This window comes from Phocoena phocoena, chromosome X (assembly GCF_963924675.1).
Source record: "Phocoena phocoena chromosome X, mPhoPho1.1, whole genome shotgun sequence".
Lineage (NCBI taxonomy): Eukaryota > Metazoa > Chordata > Mammalia > Artiodactyla > Phocoenidae > Phocoena > Phocoena phocoena.
In genome coordinates, this window is record NC_089240.1 from 80873376 (window position 1) to 80892795 (window position 19420).

General features: G+C 38.5%; 1 protein-coding gene across 1 annotated transcript in view; it reads left to right on the forward strand.

Moving 5' to 3' along the window:
• Positions 1–19420, forward strand: part of DIAPH2 (diaphanous related formin 2) — a 741115-nt gene that overhangs the window by 280070 nt on the left and 441625 nt on the right. The window contains exons 15-17 of the mRNA XM_065900213.1: positions 10789–10853; positions 14121–14225; positions 18649–18963. Coding sequence (XP_065756285.1) covers positions 10789–10853; positions 14121–14225; positions 18649–18963 — 485 coding nt within the window. The remainder of the gene's footprint in view (positions 1–10788; positions 10854–14120; positions 14226–18648; positions 18964–19420) is intronic.

The window sequence follows — 19420 nt, forward strand, 5'->3', positions numbered from 1 at the left end:
ACTGCCTATTTCCTCTTCATTTGTTTGGACTTTTGGGTTTTTACCTTGTCCTTAATCTGCTTCGTATTTCTTTGTCTTCTCATTTTTGTTAACTTACTGTGTTTGGGGTCTCCTTTTCACAGGCTGCAGGTTTGTAGTTCCTGTTGTTCTTGGTGCCTGACCCCAGTGAGTGAGGTTGGTTCAGTAGTTTGTGTAGGTTTTCTGGTGCAGGGGACTGTTGCCTGTGTTTTGGTGGGTGGGGCTGGATTTTGTCTTTCTGGGGGCAGGGCCGCATCTCATGGTGTGTTTTGGGGTGTCTGTGAATTTATTATGATTTTAGGGAGTCTCTCTGCTAATGGCTGGGGTTGTGTTCCTGTCTTGTTATTTGGCATGGGGCTCCAGCACTGGAGCTTGCTGGCTGTTGGATGGAGCTGGGTCTTAGCAGTGAGATGGAGATCTCTGGGAGAGCTCTCGCCAGTTGATACTACTTTGGGCCGGGAGGTCTCTGGTGGTCCAGTGTCCTGAACTCTGTTCTCCCACCTCAGAGTCTCAGGCCTGACCCTAGGCCGGAGCACCAAGACCCTGTCAGCCACATGGCTCAGAAGAAAAGGAAGAAAAAATAATAATAATACTAAAAGAATAAAGAAGAGAGCAGCCAAACCAATAAAGAAATCCACCAATGATAAAAAGTGCTAATAGCTAAACTAAGATAAACATAAAAATCAGAAGCAAATCAGTCACGGCAGCAAACCCCAAGCTCCAGTTGTTCACAAAGTCCATGGCCTCAATTTTGGGAAGGTTTGTTTTCTATTCAGGTATTCCACAGAAGCAGGGTATATCAAGTTGATGGTGGGGATTTAATCCGCTGCTCCTGAGGCTGCACTGAGAAACTTCCCTTTCTCTTCTTTATTCTCAGATTTCTTAGTGTTCAGCTTTGCTTTTGGCCCTACTTGTCTGTGTAGGTCACCCTCGGGCATCTGTTTCCGCCCAGCCAGGCCGGGGTAAAGCATCGGCTAATTAGGTGCCTCTTTCTCATTCAGGCCAGGGGGGAGGCAGCGGTACGGTAGTTATAATTGGAATGTGGGGCGAGCCTGTGGCGGCAGAAGCCAGCGTGACATTGCAGGAGCCTGAGGTGCACCTTGTGGTCTCCCGGGGAACTTGTCCTGGATCACGGGACCCTGGCAGTGGCGTGCTGCACAGGCTTCTGGGGGGCTATGGATAACGACCTGTGCTTGCACACAGGATTCTTGGTGACTGCAGCAGCAGTGTTAGCGTTTCATGCCCATATCTCATGTCTGATCTGATAGCTGTGGCTCAGTCCTGTCTCTGGAGCTCGTTTAGGTGGTGCTCTGCCTTCTGTGGGCAGACAGGGAAGGAATCCCCTCTCCTTGTGAAATAGTGGTCTCTTGTCTCTTAGGCGGGTCCAGGCTTTTATCCGGACTCCCTCCCAGCTCGCTGTGGTGCACTAGCCCCCTTCAAGCTGTGTTCACGAAGCCAACCCAAGTCCTCTCCCTGGGATCTGACCTCTGAAGCCAGAGCCTCAGCTCCCCGCCCACACCTGCCCTAATGGGTGATCAGACAAGCCTCTCAGGCTGGTGAGTGCTGGTTGGCACCCATCCTCTGTGCAGGAATCTCTCTGCTTTGCCCTCTGCACCCCTGTTGCTGCACTCTCCTCTGTGGCTCTGAAGCTTCCCTCCGCCACCCCCCGTCTCTGCCAGTGAAGGGGCTTCATAGTGGGTGGAAACTTTTTCTCATTCACAGCTTCCTCCCAAAGGTGCATGTCCTGTCCCTATTGTCTGTGTTTTTTTCTTTTTTCTTTTACCCTATCCAGTTACCTGGGGATTTTCTTGCCTTTTGGGAAGTCTGAAGCTTTCTGCCAACATTCAGTAGGTGTTCTGTAGAAATTGTTCCACATGTAGATATATTTTTGATGTGTTTGTCAGGAGGAAGGTGATCTCCACATCTTACTCCTCAGCCATCTTCAAGGTCCCTCTCCCAATGAAATTTTAATCAAAACCATTACCAACCAGTGCCAGTACTGCACAGATCTGGTGCCGCTTTGATCTCATCATTTCCCAGTTTCTTCCTTAGTTACCTTATTTCAGCCACAAAGTTCTTTACAGCAAAGAAAAAAATATTGTGGTATACGTCATATGAGAAAAATGACCTATATTTAAATTATAAAATTTGATAAATTTTGATATTTGTGTCTACGTTTAAAACCATCATCACAGTCAAGATAATAAACATTTCAAGATGGCGGAGTAGAAGGACGTGCTCTCACTCCCTCTTGTGAGAGCACTGGAATCACAACTAACTGCTGAACAGTCATCCACAGGAAGACACTGCAACTCACCAGAAAAGATATCCCACATCCAAAGACAAAGGAGAAGCCACAATGAGACAGTAGGATGGGAGGAATCACAATAAAATCAAATCCCATAACTGCTTGGTGGGTGACTCACAAACTGGAGAACACTTATATCGCAGAAATCCACCCACTGGAGGAAAGGTTCTGAGGCCCACGTCAGGCTTCCCAACCTGGGGGTCCAGCAACGGGAAGAGGAATTCCTAGAGAACCAGACTTTGAAGGCTAGCGGGATTTGATTGCAGGACTTCAATATGGTTGGGGGAAACAGAGACTCTCCACTCTTGGAGGGCATACACAAAGTAGTGTGCACATCAGGAACCAGGGGAAGGAGCAATGACCCCATAGGAAACTGAACCAGAGCTACCTGCTAGTGTTGGAGGCTCTTCTGCAGAGGCAGGGGGTGGCTGTGTCACGCCCTGAGGACAAGGACACTGACAGCAGAAGTTCTGGGAAGTACTCCTTGCTGTCAGCCCTCCCAGAGTCTGTCATTAGCCCCACCAAAGAGCCAAAGTACGCTCCAGTGTTGGGTCTCCTCAGGTAAAACAACTAACAGGGAGGGAACCAAGACCCACCCATAAGCAGACAAGCGATTACAGTTTTACTGAGCTCTGCCCACCAGAGCAACCCCCATCTCTACCCACCACCAGTCCCTCCCATCAGGCAACTTGCACCAGCCCCTTAGATAGCCTCATCCACCAGAGGGCAGACAGCAGAAGCAAGAAAATCTATAGTCCTGCAGCCTGTGAAGCAAGAAGCACATTCACAAAAAGATAGACAAGATGAAAAGGCAGAGGGCTATGTACCAAATGAAGGAACAAGATAAATCCCCAGAAGAACAACTAGATGAAGTTGAGATAGGCAACCTTCCAGAAATATAATTCAGAATAATGATAGTGAAGATGATTCAGGACTTCAGAAAAAGAATGGAGGCAAAGATCTAGAAGATGCAAGAAATGTTTAACAAAGACCTAGAAGAATTAAAGAACAAACACCTAGAAGAATTAAAGAACAAACAAACAGAGATGAACAATACAATAACTGAAATGAAAAATACACTAGAAGCAATCAGTAGCAGAATAACTGAGGCAGAAGAATGGTTAAGTGACCTGGAAGACAGAATGGTGGAATTCACTGCCATGGAATAGAATAAAGAAAAAAGAATGAAAAGAAATGAAGACAGCCTAAGAGACCTCTGGGACAACATTAATGCAGCAACATTGGCATTATAGGGGTCCCAGAAGGGGAAGAGAGAAAGGACCCAAGAAAATATTTGAAGAGATTATAGTAGAAAACTTCCCTAACAAAAAAAGGAAATAACCACCCAAACCCAGAAAGTGCAGAGAGTCCAGGGCATTATAAACCCAAGGAAAAACACGCCAAGACACATAGTAATCAAATTGACAAAAATTAAAGACAAGGAAAAATTATTGAAAGCAACAAGGGAAAAATAACATACAAGGGAACTCCCATAAGGTTAACAGCTGCTTTCTCAGCAGAAACTCTACAAGCCAGAAAAGAATAGCATGACATATTGAAAGTGATGAAAGGGAAGGCCTACAACCAAGATTACTCTAAGCAGCAAGGATCTCATTCAGATTCGACGGAGAAATCAAAAGCTATACAGATAAGCAAAAGCTAAGCGAATTCAGCACCACCAAACTATCTCTACAACAAATACTAAAGGAACTTCTCTAAGTGGGAAACAAGAGAAGAAAAGGACCTACAAAAACAAGCCTGAAACAATTAAGAAAATGGTAATAGGAACATACATATCGATAATTACCTTAAACATGAATGGATTAAATGCTCCAACCAGGCTCAGGCTCAGGCTCACTGAATGGATACAAACACAAGACCCATATGTATGCTGTCTACAGGAGACCCACTGCAGACCTAGGGGCACATACAGACTGAAAGTGAGGGGATGGAAACAGATATTCCATGCAAATGGAAATCAAAAGAAAGCTGGAGTAGCAATACACATATCAGATAAAATAGACTTTAAAGAATGTTAAAAGAAACAAGGAAGGACACTACATAATAATCAAGGGATCAATCCAAGAAGAAGTTATAACAATTATAAATATATATGCACCCAACATGGGAACATCTCAATGCATAAGGCAACTGCTAACAGCTATAAAAGAGGAAATCGACAGTTACAGCAGAATTGTGGGGGACTTTAACACCTCACACCAATGGACAGATCATCCAAACAGAAAATTAATAAGGAAACACAAGTTTTAAATTACACAGTAGACCAGATAGATTTAATTAATATTTATAAGAAATTCCAGCCAAAAACAGCAGGTTACACTGTCTTCTCAAGTGCGCATGGAACATTTTCCAGGATAGATCACATCTTGGGTCACAAATCATGCCTTAGTAAATTTAAGAAAATTGAAATCATATCAAGCATCTTTTCTGACCACAACGCTATGAGACTAGAAATCAGTCACAGGGAAAAAAACGTCAAAAACACAAACACATGGAGGATAAATAACGAAGAGTTCACTGAAGAAATTAAAGGGGAAATCAAACAATACCTAGAAACAAATGACAACCAAAATACGATGCTCCAAAACCTATGGGATGCAGCAAAATCAGTTATACGAGGGAAGTTTATAGCAATACAAGCCTACCATAAGAAACAAGTAAAATCTCAAGTAAACAATCTAACCTTACACCTAAAGGAACTAGAGAAAGAAGAACAAAGAAAACCCAAAGTTAGTAGAAGGAAAGAAATCATAAAGATCAGAGCAGAAATAAATGAAACAGAAACAAAGAAAACAATAGCAAAGATCAATAAAACTAAAAGCTGGTTCTTTGAGAAGATAAACAAAATTCATAAAGCATTAGCCAGACTTATCAAGAAAAAGAGGGAGAGGACTCAAATCAATAAAATTAAAAATGAAAAAGGGGAAGTTACAACAGACACCACAGAAATACAGAGCATCCTAAGAGACTACTACAAGCAACTTTATTCCTATAAAATGGACAATCTGGAAGAAATGGACAAATTCTTAGAAAGGTATAACTTTCCAAGACTGAACCAGTAAGAAATAGAAAATATGAACAGACCAATCACAAGTAATGAAATTGAAACTGTGATTTAAAATCTTCCAACAAACAAAAGTCCAGGACCAGATGGCTTCACAGGTGAATTCTATCAAACATTTAGAGAAGAGCTAACACCCATCCTTCTCAAACTCCTCCAAAAATTTGCAGAGGAAGGAACACTCCCAAACTCATTCTACAAGGCCACCATCACCCTGATACCAAAACCAGACAAAAACACTACAAATAAAGAAAATTACAGGCCAATGTCACTGATGAATATAGATGCTAAAATCCTCAACAAAATGCTAGCAAACAAAATCCAACAAGACTTTAAAAGGATTATACAGCATGATCAAGTGGGATTTATCCCAGGGATGCAAGGATTCTTCAATATACGCAGATCAATCAATGTGATACACCATATTAACAAATTGAAGAATAAAAACCATATAATCATCTCAGTAGATGCAGAAAATGCTTTTCACAAAATTCAACACCCATTTTTGATAAAAACTCTCCAGAAAGTGGGTGTAGAGGGAACCTACCTCAACATAATAAAGGCCATATATGACAAACCCACAGCTAATATCATTCTCAATGGTGAAAAACTGAAAGCATTTCCTCTAAGATCAGGAAAAGACAAGGATGTCCACTCTTGCCACTATTATGCAACATAGTTTTGGAAGTCCTAGCCATGGTAATCAGAGAAAAAAAGAAATAAAAGGAAGACAAATTGGAAAAGAAGAAGTAAAACTGTCACTGTTTGCAGATGACCTGATACTGTACATAGAGAATCCTAAAGATGCCGCCAGAAAACTACTAGAGCTAATCAATGAATTTGGTAAAGTTGCAGGATACAAAATTAATGCACAGAGATGTCTTGCATTCCTATACACTAATGATGAAAAATCTGAAAGAGAATTTAAGGATATACTCCCATTTCCCATTGCAACAAAAAGAATAAAATACCTAGGAATAAACCTACTTAGGGAGACAAAAGACCTGTATGCAGAAAACTATAAGGCACTGATGAAGGATATTGAAATGATATCAACAGATGGAGAGATATACCATGTTCTTGGATTAGAAGAATCAATATTGTGAAAATGACTGTACTACGCAAAGCAATGTACAGAGTCAGTGCAATCCCTATCAAATCACCAATGGCATTTTTTACAGAACTAGAAGAAAAAATCTTAAAATTTGTATGGAGACACAAAGGACCCCAAATAGCCAAAGCAGTGTTGAGGGAAAATAACGGAGCTGGAGGAATCAGACTCCCTGACTTCAGACTGACTATACTACAAAGCTACAGTAATCAAGAGATTATGGTACTGGCAAAAAAACACTAATATAGATCAATGGAAGAGGATAGAAAGCCCAGAGAAAAACCCACGCACCTATGGTCTGCTGATCTATGACAAAGGAGACGAGGATATACAATGGAGAAAACAGTCTCTTCAGTAAATGGTGCTGGGAAAACTGGACAGTTACATGTAAAAGAATGAAATTAGAACACTCCATAACACCATACACAAAAATACACTTAAAATGGATTAAAGACCTAAATGTAAAGCCAGACACTATCAAACTCTTAGAGGAAAACATAGGCAGAACACTCTTTCAGATAAATCACAGCAAGATCTTTTTTGATCCACTTCCTAGAGTAATGGAAATAAAAAGAAAAATAAACAAATGGGACCTAATGAAACTTAAAAGCTTTTGCAAAACAATAGAAACTACAGACAAGATGAAAAGTCAACCCTCAGAGTGCGAGAAAATATTTGCAAACAAATCAGTGGACATCGGAGTAATCTCCAAGATATATATACAGTTCATGCAGCTCAATATTAAAAAAACAAACAGGCAATCAAAAAATGGGCAGAAGACTTAAATACTCATTTCTCCAAAGGAGGTGTACAGATGGCCAAGAACCACATGAAAAGCTGCTCAACATCACTATTAGAGAAATGCAAATCAAAACTACAATGAGGTGTCACCTCACACTAGTTAGAATGGGCATCATCAGAAAATCTACAAACAACAAATGCTGGAGAGGGTGTGGAGAAAAGGGAACCTTCTTGCAGTGTTGGTGGGAATGTAAATTGATACAGCCACTATGGAGAACAGTATGGAGGTTCCTTAAAAAACTAAAAATAGAATTACCATATGACCCGGAGATGCCACTACTGGGCATATACCCAGAGAAAACCATTATTCAAAAATACACATGCACTGCAATGTTCCCTTAAGCCCTATTTACAATAGCCAGGTCATGGAAGCAACCTAAATGCCCATTGACGAAAGGATAAAGAAATGTGGTATATGTATATATACAATGAAATATTACTTGGCCATAAAAACAAATGAAATTGGCTCATTTGTAGAGACGTGGATGGATCTAGAGGCTGTCATACAGAGTGAAGTAAGTCAGAAAGAGAAAAACAAATATCATATATTAACGCATATATGTGGAACATAGAAAAATGGTACACACAAACTGGTTTGCATGGCAGAAATTGAGACACAGATGTAGAGGACAAACGTATGGACAACAGCTGGGGAAAGTTTGGCGGGGGTGTATTGGTGTTATGAATTGGGAGATTGGGATTGACATGTATACACTAATATGTATAAAATGGATAACTGATAAGCACCTGCTGTATAAGAAAATAATTAAAATTAAAGATAATAAGCATCTCTGTCACCCCCTAAAATTTCTGCATTCTCATTTTTTGTTTTCTTCCCATGCTTCCCCCTTCTCCCCATCGTGAGACAATCACTGATCTTCTCTTGGTATAGACTAGTTTTATTTTCTAAAATTTTATGTAAATGGAAACATACAGCATGTCCTTTCTTTGCTGGCTTTTTTCATTCAGCATAATTATTTTGAGGTTCATTTGTGTTGTGGTAGTGGCATGTATCATTTGTTTTCATAACTGAGTACTTTTACGGTATATCGATGTAGCACAACCTGTTTATATATTTACTTGTTGATGGACATTTGGATTATTTCTTGGTTTTAGCTATTATAAATAAAGCTGCAACTTAAAAGCTTTTGCGCAGCAAAGGAAACCATAAAGAAGACCAAAAGACAACCCTCAGAATGGGAGAAAATATTTGCAAATGAAGCAACTGACAAAGGATTAATCTCCAAAATTTATAAGCAGCTCATGCAGCTTAATAACAAAAAAACAAACAACCCAATCCAAAAATGGGCAGAAGACCTAAATAGACATTTCTCCAAAGAAGATATACAGAGTGCCAACAAACACATGAAAGAATGCTCAACATCCCTAATCATTAGAGAAATGCAAATCAAAACTACAATGAGATATCATCTCACACCAGTCAGAATGGCCATCATCAAAAAATCTAGAAACAGTATATGCTGGAGAGGGTGTGGAGAAAAGGGAACACTCTTGCACTGTTGGTGGGAATGTAAATTGATACAGCCACTGTGGAGAACGGTATGGAGGTTCATTAAAAAACTACAAATAGAACTACCATATGACCCAGCAATCCCACTACTGGGCATATACCCTGAGAAAACCATAATTCAAAAAGAGTCATGTACCAAAATGTTCATTGCAGCTCTATTTACAATAGCCCAGAGATGGAAACAACCTAAGTGTCCATCATCAGATGAATGGATAAAGAAGATGTGGCACATATATACAATGGAATATTACTCAGCCATAAAAAGAAATGAAATTGAGCTATTTGTAATGAGGTGGATAGACCTAGAGTCTGTCATACAGAGTGAAGTAAGTCAGAAAGAGAGAGACAAATACCATATGCTAACACATATATATGGAATTTAAGAAAAAAAATGTCATGAAAAACCTAGGGGTGAAACAGGAATAAAGACACAGACTTACTAGAGAATGGACTTGAGGCTATGGGGAGGGGGAAGGGTAAATGGTGACAAAGCGAGAGAGAGGCATGGACATATATACACTACCAAACGTAAGGTAGATAGCTAGTGGGAAGCAGCCGCGTAGCACAGGGAGATCAGCTCTGTGCTTTGTGACAGCCTGGAGGGGTGGGATAGGGAGGGTGGGAGGGAGGGAGACGCAAGCGGGAAGAGATATGGGAACATATGTATATATATAACTGATTCATTTTGTTGTGAAGCTGAAACTAATGTACCATTGTGAAGCAATTATACTCCAATAAAGATGTTAAAATGAAAAAAAAAGCTGCTATGAGCATTCACATACAATTCTGGTTATAAACATATGCTTTCATTTCTTTTAGGTAAATAAATAGGTATAGGATGGCTACGTATAGGTATACAGAATAAACTCTGTATACAGTATTGAGAATATTTCCCAAAAGAGGTGCTTCACTTATTTATATTTTGGAGTGTTTGATTAGACCTGAGAAGTTTGTTTTCTTATTTACGTAATACTATATTCTGCCCCTGTTCAGAAGTTGTTCAAGTGAAATCTTTCTTTAGGAAACCTGAATTATTGAATGTTATTGTATCTTCCCCTGTAGCCTTATTTAAGGGCCATTTTGACCCTTAATAATCTTTTTTTAATATGATATTTTAAGATGAGCTTGTTGATTTTTTTAAAAAATTATTTTATTTTAAAAAATTTTTGGCTGCATCGGGTCTTTGTTGTGGCATGCGGGATCTTCGTTGAGGCATGTGGGATCTTTTGTTATGGCACAAGCTCTTCGTTGTGGCGCGGGCTCTTCGCTGCATCGCGTGGGCTTCTCTCGAGTTGTGGCGTGCAGGTTTTCTTTTCTCTCGTTGTGATGTGCAGACTCCAAGGTGCGTTGGCTCTTTAGTTGTGGCGCACGGGTTCCAGAGCACGTGGGCTCTGTCGTTTGCAGCACGCGGGCTCTAGCTGAGGCGCAGGAGCTCAGTAGTTGTGGTGCACGGGCTTAGTTGCCCTGCAGCATGTGGGATCTTAGTTCCCTGATGAGGGATTGGACCCGAGTCCTCTGCTTTGTAAGGCGGATTCTTTACCACTGGACCACCAGGGAAGTCCCAGATCTTTAATAATCTTAAGCATAGCATAGATTCTTTGGCAGTTCTCCTCCCATAATAAACTACAAAAAAATTTTAAAGAGTTTTATGATTGTTAAAGTTGGTAAATAATGGAATACCTTTAAAATGATGATGATTGAGTCAAATATATTCTTGGATGCTTGGTTTTATGCCTCAACGATACCATCATTGAATTCAGTTAGTATACAAAAGAAACCTGGTAGTTTATGTTTTACATGCAGTATAGGTCAATTTCCCTCTAACAGCAATTGACATAAAAATGATAGTTTACATAGTAGAATTATAGGCTGGTAGCCGTCATTTGCCTAGTGATCCAATGCAGTAATTTCTAATCATTTTTCATCAATCTTAATAGATTCTTGTGTGAACAAGGCAAAAGTTGAAGAAAGTGAACAAAAAGCAGCAGAATTTTCAAAGAAGGTAAGACTTATCAAATATTAGCCGTAATTATGAAATGTAAAATGTAATCACAATACATATTCTACCTTGTTTCCTTATGTGAGGTCTTATAAATGTTGTTTTAGTTATATAGTTCTTTATGTTTCTGGATTCAGACACCACCACAGAATATTGATTTCTTTCCCAATAAGATAAAGTTGCTACTGTTCCCTGCTCATCACCTTTAATCTATTATGGAAGAAAAACACTAACCATATTCTACTAAAGTGATAAATGAAATAAAATTAGGTTGCTGGAAGCATATAGTTTGAAATGGTCAACCAAAACACATTCCCCCATTGCTTTCCTGCAGCTGTCACTTAACAGTAGTTAGCTCCTTGGAGAACTGTGGAGATGTTTAGCTAGTCTTATCTGTTATGTTCTTTAAATCAGTGCTATTGATAGAAACAGAATGATCCAATATTTTCTTTCTCTTTGTCTCTCTCTGCTTAGACTTATCTTCTTTGAATTTTGTAATTACCATTTTTAAAGTGATGCTGCTACTCCATGTATGTAGTCTTGGTGGAATTTGAGGTTCCCCTTTCTTTGTGTAATGCTTTATGTAAATGCCACCTTTATGAATATCTGAATTTTATTTAGATCTCAGATGGTCTTTTCCTTATTTCATGAAAGCATAGCTATAATTTTATGAGCTTCTACCGGAAGTTGCATTGTTTAGTTTTAGACCCTATAAAGCATTAGTATAGTATTTCTCTCCTCTTGGTGGAAGGAGAAGGATTGAAGCCCAAGTCTAAAAGCTCTACAGTTTTGAGTCTTTTGGCAGCAAGATAAAGTGCTTACATATTGCTGTCTCTTCAAAGTTATGACTTACCTTGGAGATTAGATAATCACTTTTGCTATCACTCTAGAAATTATAGAGTATTACTGAAGTTACTTCAGGGCATCTGAAGAAATGTTTTTGCTCTTTCAGTTACTAGAATAGATTTTAAGAGCTTGAGCACAAAATGTTTGTGTGAAGCCGTCATTTTTATTGGTGAAAGAAACTGTACACTTCAATTAGTAGACCTTTATATTTCTAATGTTCTTGTTTTAAGTAGCACATTTAAAATTCCCTTTGAAAATCTTAGGATCTCTTTTTCTCTGGCACTGTGATTAGATACCACAAGACTGGAGCAAATTGTGATGATCTATCTGGTAAAAATTTCTGTAAGCATCTATTATTGGAAAAGGAGTCCTGAAATAATAAAAAAGAAGTTTCAGTATTTGATGCTTTAGTCTCCTCACCAACATTTAGAATGAAAACATGTATGGTCTCCTAGTGGTTATCTGCGTACCTTCTCTTATTCTGGGTGATTCTAAGAGGCAGTATAAAGTAGTAAAAAAAAAATGAAAAAACAGAAAAATGAACGGGGACAGCTAGAATGAGAAGCGGTAGTTGTAAGATCTGATCTCAGTGTTTCTGCTAATTAGCTGTGACTTTAAGCCACTTACTCTCCTTGGATCTTAATTTTTTCATCCTTGAAAGGAGAGAATAAGGTTAGTGGACTTGTAAGAAGTCTTCCAGCTCACATATCTCAGGCTTCTCTGATTCCTACTCTATGGGTTTACAGATTAAGATCATTTGAAATTACAAGCAGAAGCCTTGTGTGCCTCTCCGCAAGTGTACTAATAAACCATTTGTAGAGCAAAATTGTAGTGTGCTTGTGTGGACAGCATGCTTGAGAAGCACACAGGAGAAGATAACACTGGCAAGGAGGCTGGGAGTATAGAATCAGATCAATTTTTAAAAAAATATTTATTTATTTATTTGGTTGCTCTGGGTCTTAGTTGCAGTAGGTGGGCTCCTTAGTTGTGGCAGGGGGACTTCTTTGTTGCAGCAGGCAGGCTCCTTAATTGCGGCTCATGGGCTCCTTGGTTGTGACATGCGAACTCTTAGTTGTGACATGCATGTGGGATCTAGTTACCTGACCAGGGATCGAATCCAGGCCCCCTGCATTGGGAGCACAGGGTCTTAACCACTGTGCCACCAGGGAAGTCGCAGAATCAGATCAATCTTAACATGGATACTAGTGAAGTCAAAAAAGCTCCATCTTCTCAGTGACCTAGGAAACAAGGTCATTTGCTGATACTGAAGGATCAGGGTAAGTTTGAAATGTAAAGATTAGAAACGATTTGGACCATCCTCTGTGGGACATTTTCCCAGGACTCAAGTAGAGATGAATAAAAGAATTAATTAAGTAGTATTGCAGGTTTGACTCAAACACTGTTATCCACTTTGCTTACCCACTCTTTCTTCAGACTGGATCTGAATGGCATTTTATAATTTCCAAAGGTCAAGTCTACTATGAGGAGGAATATTTATTAACAGTAACCACACTTTTTCCTTGTTCCACAAACTCTAAAGGCAGTTTTTGGCAGTAAGATATATCACTTTTAAAAACATAAATAACATTGTTGGAATAATGTATAGACTTCTAAAATAACTTGAAGTGACAGTGACAATAAAGGGCAAATGTTCTATAGCTGGACATGAGCGGTATTCACCTGACTGAGGTAAGTGCTGGGCACGATGCAGTAAATGGATAGTCACCATTCTGATGTTCTCTTTGGCTTAGCACACTGTAATTTAACCTCTCATTTTCCCTCTTATGACATTTTATACAAGTGTTTTGGTTAACCAGCTGAATGAGAATGCCATTAGAGCATATATCATTCTACTGTCAGATTTTGTGGAGCATCACTTTTTGAATGCTAGACAATTAAGATTATAATAAAAATAGTCTGATTTGTATTAATGTATGTCCGTTTGAGCGTTCTAAAAGTACAGTCTCTTTTCAAGATTAAATATAATTTTAAAGAGTTGAACTGCTTGATTCCTAATTTTTAGGTTTCATTTTCTAATTAAATAAACTTAAAAGTATGGGATGAAACATTAAAAAAAACATGATTAATTCTAAAACCTAACTTTCAATAACAAAACACAAAAATGTCCATTATATATGAAGAGAGCCTTCTTAGTCCACCCTTTTAAAATTTTGTTTAGTATGTTTTTTTCAGAAGTGAAAATGTTTTTTTTTACCTTGGGCTGGGGACATAGTTCTTCTTTACTACCACCCCATCCCCACGGAGGTGCTCAATTGCCATAAAATAATCAAGAGCTCTGATTTTCTGAGTGGCCTGGGAAATTTAAGAAGCAAAAGACACTCCACTTATTTAATGCATATTGTTGTTTAAAGCTTTCTCAAAACTGTATTATTAAGTGTACATTTATGGTGGTGATCATTGCAGTTCGATGAAGAATTCACAGCTCGACAGGAAGCTCAAGCTGAGCTTCAAAAAAGAGAAGAAAAAATCAAAGAGCTTGAAACAGAAATCCAACAACTTCGAACCCAGGTAATAAAGCAAGATACAGACTTTGTGTCCTGTCACATTGAGTTCGAAGGTAGAAAACTATCTTGTTAGGTGAAGGAAAAAATGTGACCAGAAGCAGACTTTCTGGTAGTTTCCCATTTTACTTGAAATAACTACAGATTTGATTTTCCAGGACAATAAATCATTTTAATGTTTGGATAAAAATATGGCATTCATTGCATAAAGTGCCCTGAATATTTTTAATGGAATGTATTACACAAGCAAAACTCTTTCTTGAGATGAAATTTTCATAATGATTTGAAAAATTAGATGCATAGTATTTTCTTTCAAAAGAAATGTGGAAATGTTCATTAAAGCTTTTTGAGATCTCTTTATATCTTGACTACCATAATTTCAAAATCTGTAAACTTTATATTTCCACCTACATTCCCTATGATGAAAACCCCCCATATACACTTAAAATCTTAATTATGGTGTCTGAATTTTAGAGCTGATTACATACTCTCAACACAACATATTTTTTTTTTTTTTTTTTTTTTGCGGTACATGGGCCTCTCACTGTTGTGGCCTCCCGCTATTGTGGCCTCTCGCGTTGCGGAGGACAGGCTCCGGACGAGCAGGCTCAGCGGCCATGGCCCACGGGCCCACGGGCCCAGCCGCTCCGCGGCATGTGGGATCCTCCCAGACCGGGGCACGAACCCGCGTCCCCTGCACGGCAGGCGGACTCCCAATCACTGCGCCACCAGGGAAGCCCCACAACATATTTTTTAAATGAATATAAAGAAACATAAGATTAGTTCTTAGCCTCATAGATACCCAGTAGGGTGTTTGTTGATTGACTAGGTCTGTTTCTGTCAATCTACTGAAAAGTGACTTCAGAAGTCAACAGTGAACTCCACATTACCCAATGCAGTGGCCTTTTCCTACCCTTAGCCTCTTTCACTTATCTGTAATATTTGATAATTTCTTTTCACTCAATCTCTCTTTTTTGTGTCATCTGACTTCGTTTTCTACATATCTGAGAACTCAGTTTCTCTTTGTTTTTCATCCTCCAAATGATGACATTCCCCAGTGTTCTGTCCTCTGCTCTTTTTTCTCTGTATGTCCTTGCACTAATATCCCATCCAATATCATAAATTCAAATATCACCGTTTAGTAGGTGTCAAGTCCCCTGGGTTTGTCGTCTATTTCCAGCTCTTGATTAGATCTCCACGTGGGCAGGTCCTGCTGCATGTTGAAATCAAACCTATTATTTGTGGTCACTTCTCTGTCCTCAAACCAGCTTGGTCTCCATTCTTATTTGTTTAAATTTTACCACCAATTTTTTTTTTTATTGTGAAGCTGGAGTTGCCCTGGCCTTTTCCCCGCCCTGCCTCCTGACGGATTATTAAGTTGGTCAATGTATTATGTCAGTTCTTTCTCTTTTTTTCGCTTTGCATCAAAACCCTGAACCCCCCAGGGCCACTCTCTCATTCCATCCTGCCTGGAATATTACAATAGTTTCCGAACTTTCTGCCATGCCTATAGTCTCTTCCTCTTCAGATTCATGCTTTATGTCAGTTGCAAATTAATCTTCATAAAACACTGCCCTGATTATTGTCACTCCAGGCTTTAATATGTTCAATGGTTGCCTGTTGCATTCAGGATTGAAGAAAAAATCTCCTTACCGGGAATTTGAAGGCCTTCTATCTGGGGCTCCCTTATCTCCCCTTTGCAGCCTCGTCTCTGCTCCCCTAACTCCAGCCTCTGTTGCAGCTAAGTCACCTTTCCTCCTCCCTTCACATGTAGAATTTACTGTCTCCACACTTTTCCTTCGGCCAGCATTTCCCAGACATTAGTTACAGAGGTGCTAATAGGATTTTCATGAGGAAAGCATTCCATAGTCCAATAAATTTGGTATGCTTGAAATTCTCCTCTTGGAGATTCATCATTTTCATTAGCATACTAAAGGGTCTGAGATGGCCTACATTAAAGAAACCTGTCGAACTCTTTTTCCTATAGCTTTCTCAAACTCATTTAGCCACAGAACCCTTTATTTCAGACCACCTATTAACATCTCCTGCAGAAGAGTTTGTTCATGGAACTTAGTTGAGAAATGCTGACTTAGGTTATTCTCTCTCAGAAACGCCCTCCCTTGCTCCTCTGTGCCAATGAAACATCTCCTTTAAGGATCAGCTCAGTATAACATCCTTTGGAAAGTATCACCCAAAACTCTGGGAATTTCTTTGAACTTTTATATCACTTTTGTAGACCACTCCTATCATATTTGGTTGTGTGCCTGCTTTATCCCTTCCCCTGCAGCATAAACACTTTGAGGACAATGTCTTTACTTCCTGTGCTTACTCTTATTAAAGTCCCTACTGCACCTAGCACAGGGCCTTACCATTTAATTGTGTAGGTTGCTTATTTATTATCAACGGATCTGGAAAAGTGCAGAGTCACACAATACTTTCTAGTGCGCCCCAAATTGTGTCAAATTGTAAATGGTCCATTTGCTGTATTCAATTCTCAATACTCTATTGTGGTCTCATTTAATTGTTCCATTCCTAATTGTTCATAGAAGGGAAGAAAAGGGCTGATATGATTTGATTTTAAGGCTGGTGGCATTTGAGACTTTTATTCAATTTGTAAAATATCTATTTAACTTGAGTAAAAAGTCCTATTTTAAAGTAATAGCATTTTTGTGGTTACACAAGTTTTATATCATAAACATGATCTCATAGACGCAAAATTTTATGTTTACAAACAAGTATTACTTTCATTTTGCTGTCAATTAATACAAAATATGGGATACATATTTTACCTTTCAAATTATTAAACAAATCCATTTATATACAAAATTTATAGGGTAAATTACTAATTGACTGAACTTTTCAGAAAAATTATTTTAATTTTCCTCAATTTCTTTGCTATCTCAATCAAGATTGGAAAAATCAGATTGTTTTCTATAGTTTTGCTGCATTAAAAATAAAATAGAAAGAATTTGCATATTTTAATCCTATCCTTCTTCCTAATCTCAGGAGGGGATTGCATTCCAGGAGAGGATTGTCATTTAAGTGTATAAACACTTTAGTTGTATATATGTATATACACACATAAACATTCATATGTGTGAATAAAATATTTGTGGACAGTGTGCACTGAATATTAGGAGAAACATTTCTGTGATGCTGTTTACCTGTGATTGTTAATTTTTAACATTCTTGTAAATGGGTCAGTCCTTTAAGTTGATTGTTTCAAAAATAAGCTTCCACTTATTTATTATGTAACGATTATTCTAAGTTTGTTTAGTTCAATTAGTCTGTGGAGGAAATTCTTAGTAAAGATTAGAAGAGTTTCTCCCCAAATAAAAATAACACTATACCAAGACATGTTAATAGTTTTAAACTTTTCATTCAGTTAGTCTAATGTTGTATCTCAATTACAGAAGATGCATGTTCATTTGTAGGACATTCCTTAGGAGTGTTTATAATTAACAAACTCACTTTTATATTCATTTTCATTTTGGAAAGTAAACCGTTGTCATCAGTAATGGTTTAAAGTAACAGGTCCAGATTAATAATCAAAAAGTGGACAATATGGAATGCAGTGATCTCCGTCAGCTGTCATCCATCATTATTAGAGAATGAGCTTGAAGTTCTTTTCTGATGGGAGAAATAAGTTATAATCTGCTCATACTGCAAGCTGTAATTAATTCCACTCAAGGCAACTGACACCCATTCGTTAGGAGCTAGTCTGTTGTAGTGGAAAGAGGACTGCCTTAGATATGAGAAGAACCACATGTAAATCTTAATCATATTTCAGACTGTGCGACCTTTGGTTAGTCATTGAACCTCTTTGCAGTTACAGTTTCCTCATCTATAAGCGGTGAGATAAAAATACCCAACCTACATTATAGGGTTATAATAAGGATGAAAAGAAATAATAGATGTAAAAACATTGATAAACCTGTATTATTATGCAATGGATGTTACTTAGCATTAATTCTTGGTATTAGAAGATAGCTAAGTTACTGGTGCTATGAGAGAGACTCTTTGTGTAAAGCTAATCGGCCCCAAGGGAGTTAAATCAGTTATTTTGTATTAATCATCCCATATTCATACCAACTAGTCTTAACAGGCCCAAGCCATATACAGTACTTCTTCTTTGCATATACTTATAATGAAAGGTAAGTTTTCATTATTTTGGAGGAGTGTTTCACAAAATCTTTGAGCATGCCAACTTTCCTAGCCTTAGTATATGAGCAGAGTTAGTCATTATCCAGGGTTTAGAATGCTTATCAAAAATCTATGCAAGTCTTTTTCATGTATTCTTAAGTCCTTAGATGTTGCTAAATTAAATAAATCTTAAACAACCCAACCACAAATGTCTACTGATAAGTTTTCTTTGCTACTATACTTTACTGTAAGCATTTAAATAAGCATTGGGTTATTTTATATTTCAGAGACATGGACTCTCAGGTTCATCAGAAATTCCAGGCCCTCCTCTACCTCCTCCATTGCCAGGTGCTGGGCCACCCCCGCCCCCACCTCCACCAGCGCCACCTCTACCCAGAGGAGGTCCCCCTCCTCCTCCACCTCCTTTACCTGGGGTACATGGAATAGCATCACCACTGCCTTTGTTTGGGGGACCTCCTCCACCACCTCCCCTTGGAGGAGTTCCTCCTCCTCCTCCGGGAGCACTTGATCTGCCATATGGAATGAAGCATAAAAAAATATATAAACCTGAGGTGTCCATGAAGAGGATCAATTGGTCAAAGGTAATACTATGACTATAGCTTTATGGCTTTGTCTAGTCATAGTTGCTCATTAATGTGTGAATGAAGGTATTGCTACTTATAAGTATGATATAATAATTGAGAACATGACCACTGATTCTTTTGCTTTTGCTTGTGAATTCACCGTCTTATGTTCATCTTTCATAGCTGGAGAATTGGAAACTCCACAGACAACTTGAAATTAACATAGAAGACAAAAGGAAAATCAAAGTGAAAGTGGTTTTAGAGAATAGTATATGAAAAATAATTTTGATTCTTTTACCAATGTTAACTTTAATTGCTATAACATTCTTAAATATAATCTTTGTATTAATGGGCCTTTTTATCTTAGTTATTTTTTTCTTAGAAAATTATTAGTTTTTTTTTTAGTTTTAAACTTTCAGATAGTGTGGAATCGCTGACAGTATTCAGTAGAGACATAAACCTTTTTTATATGATG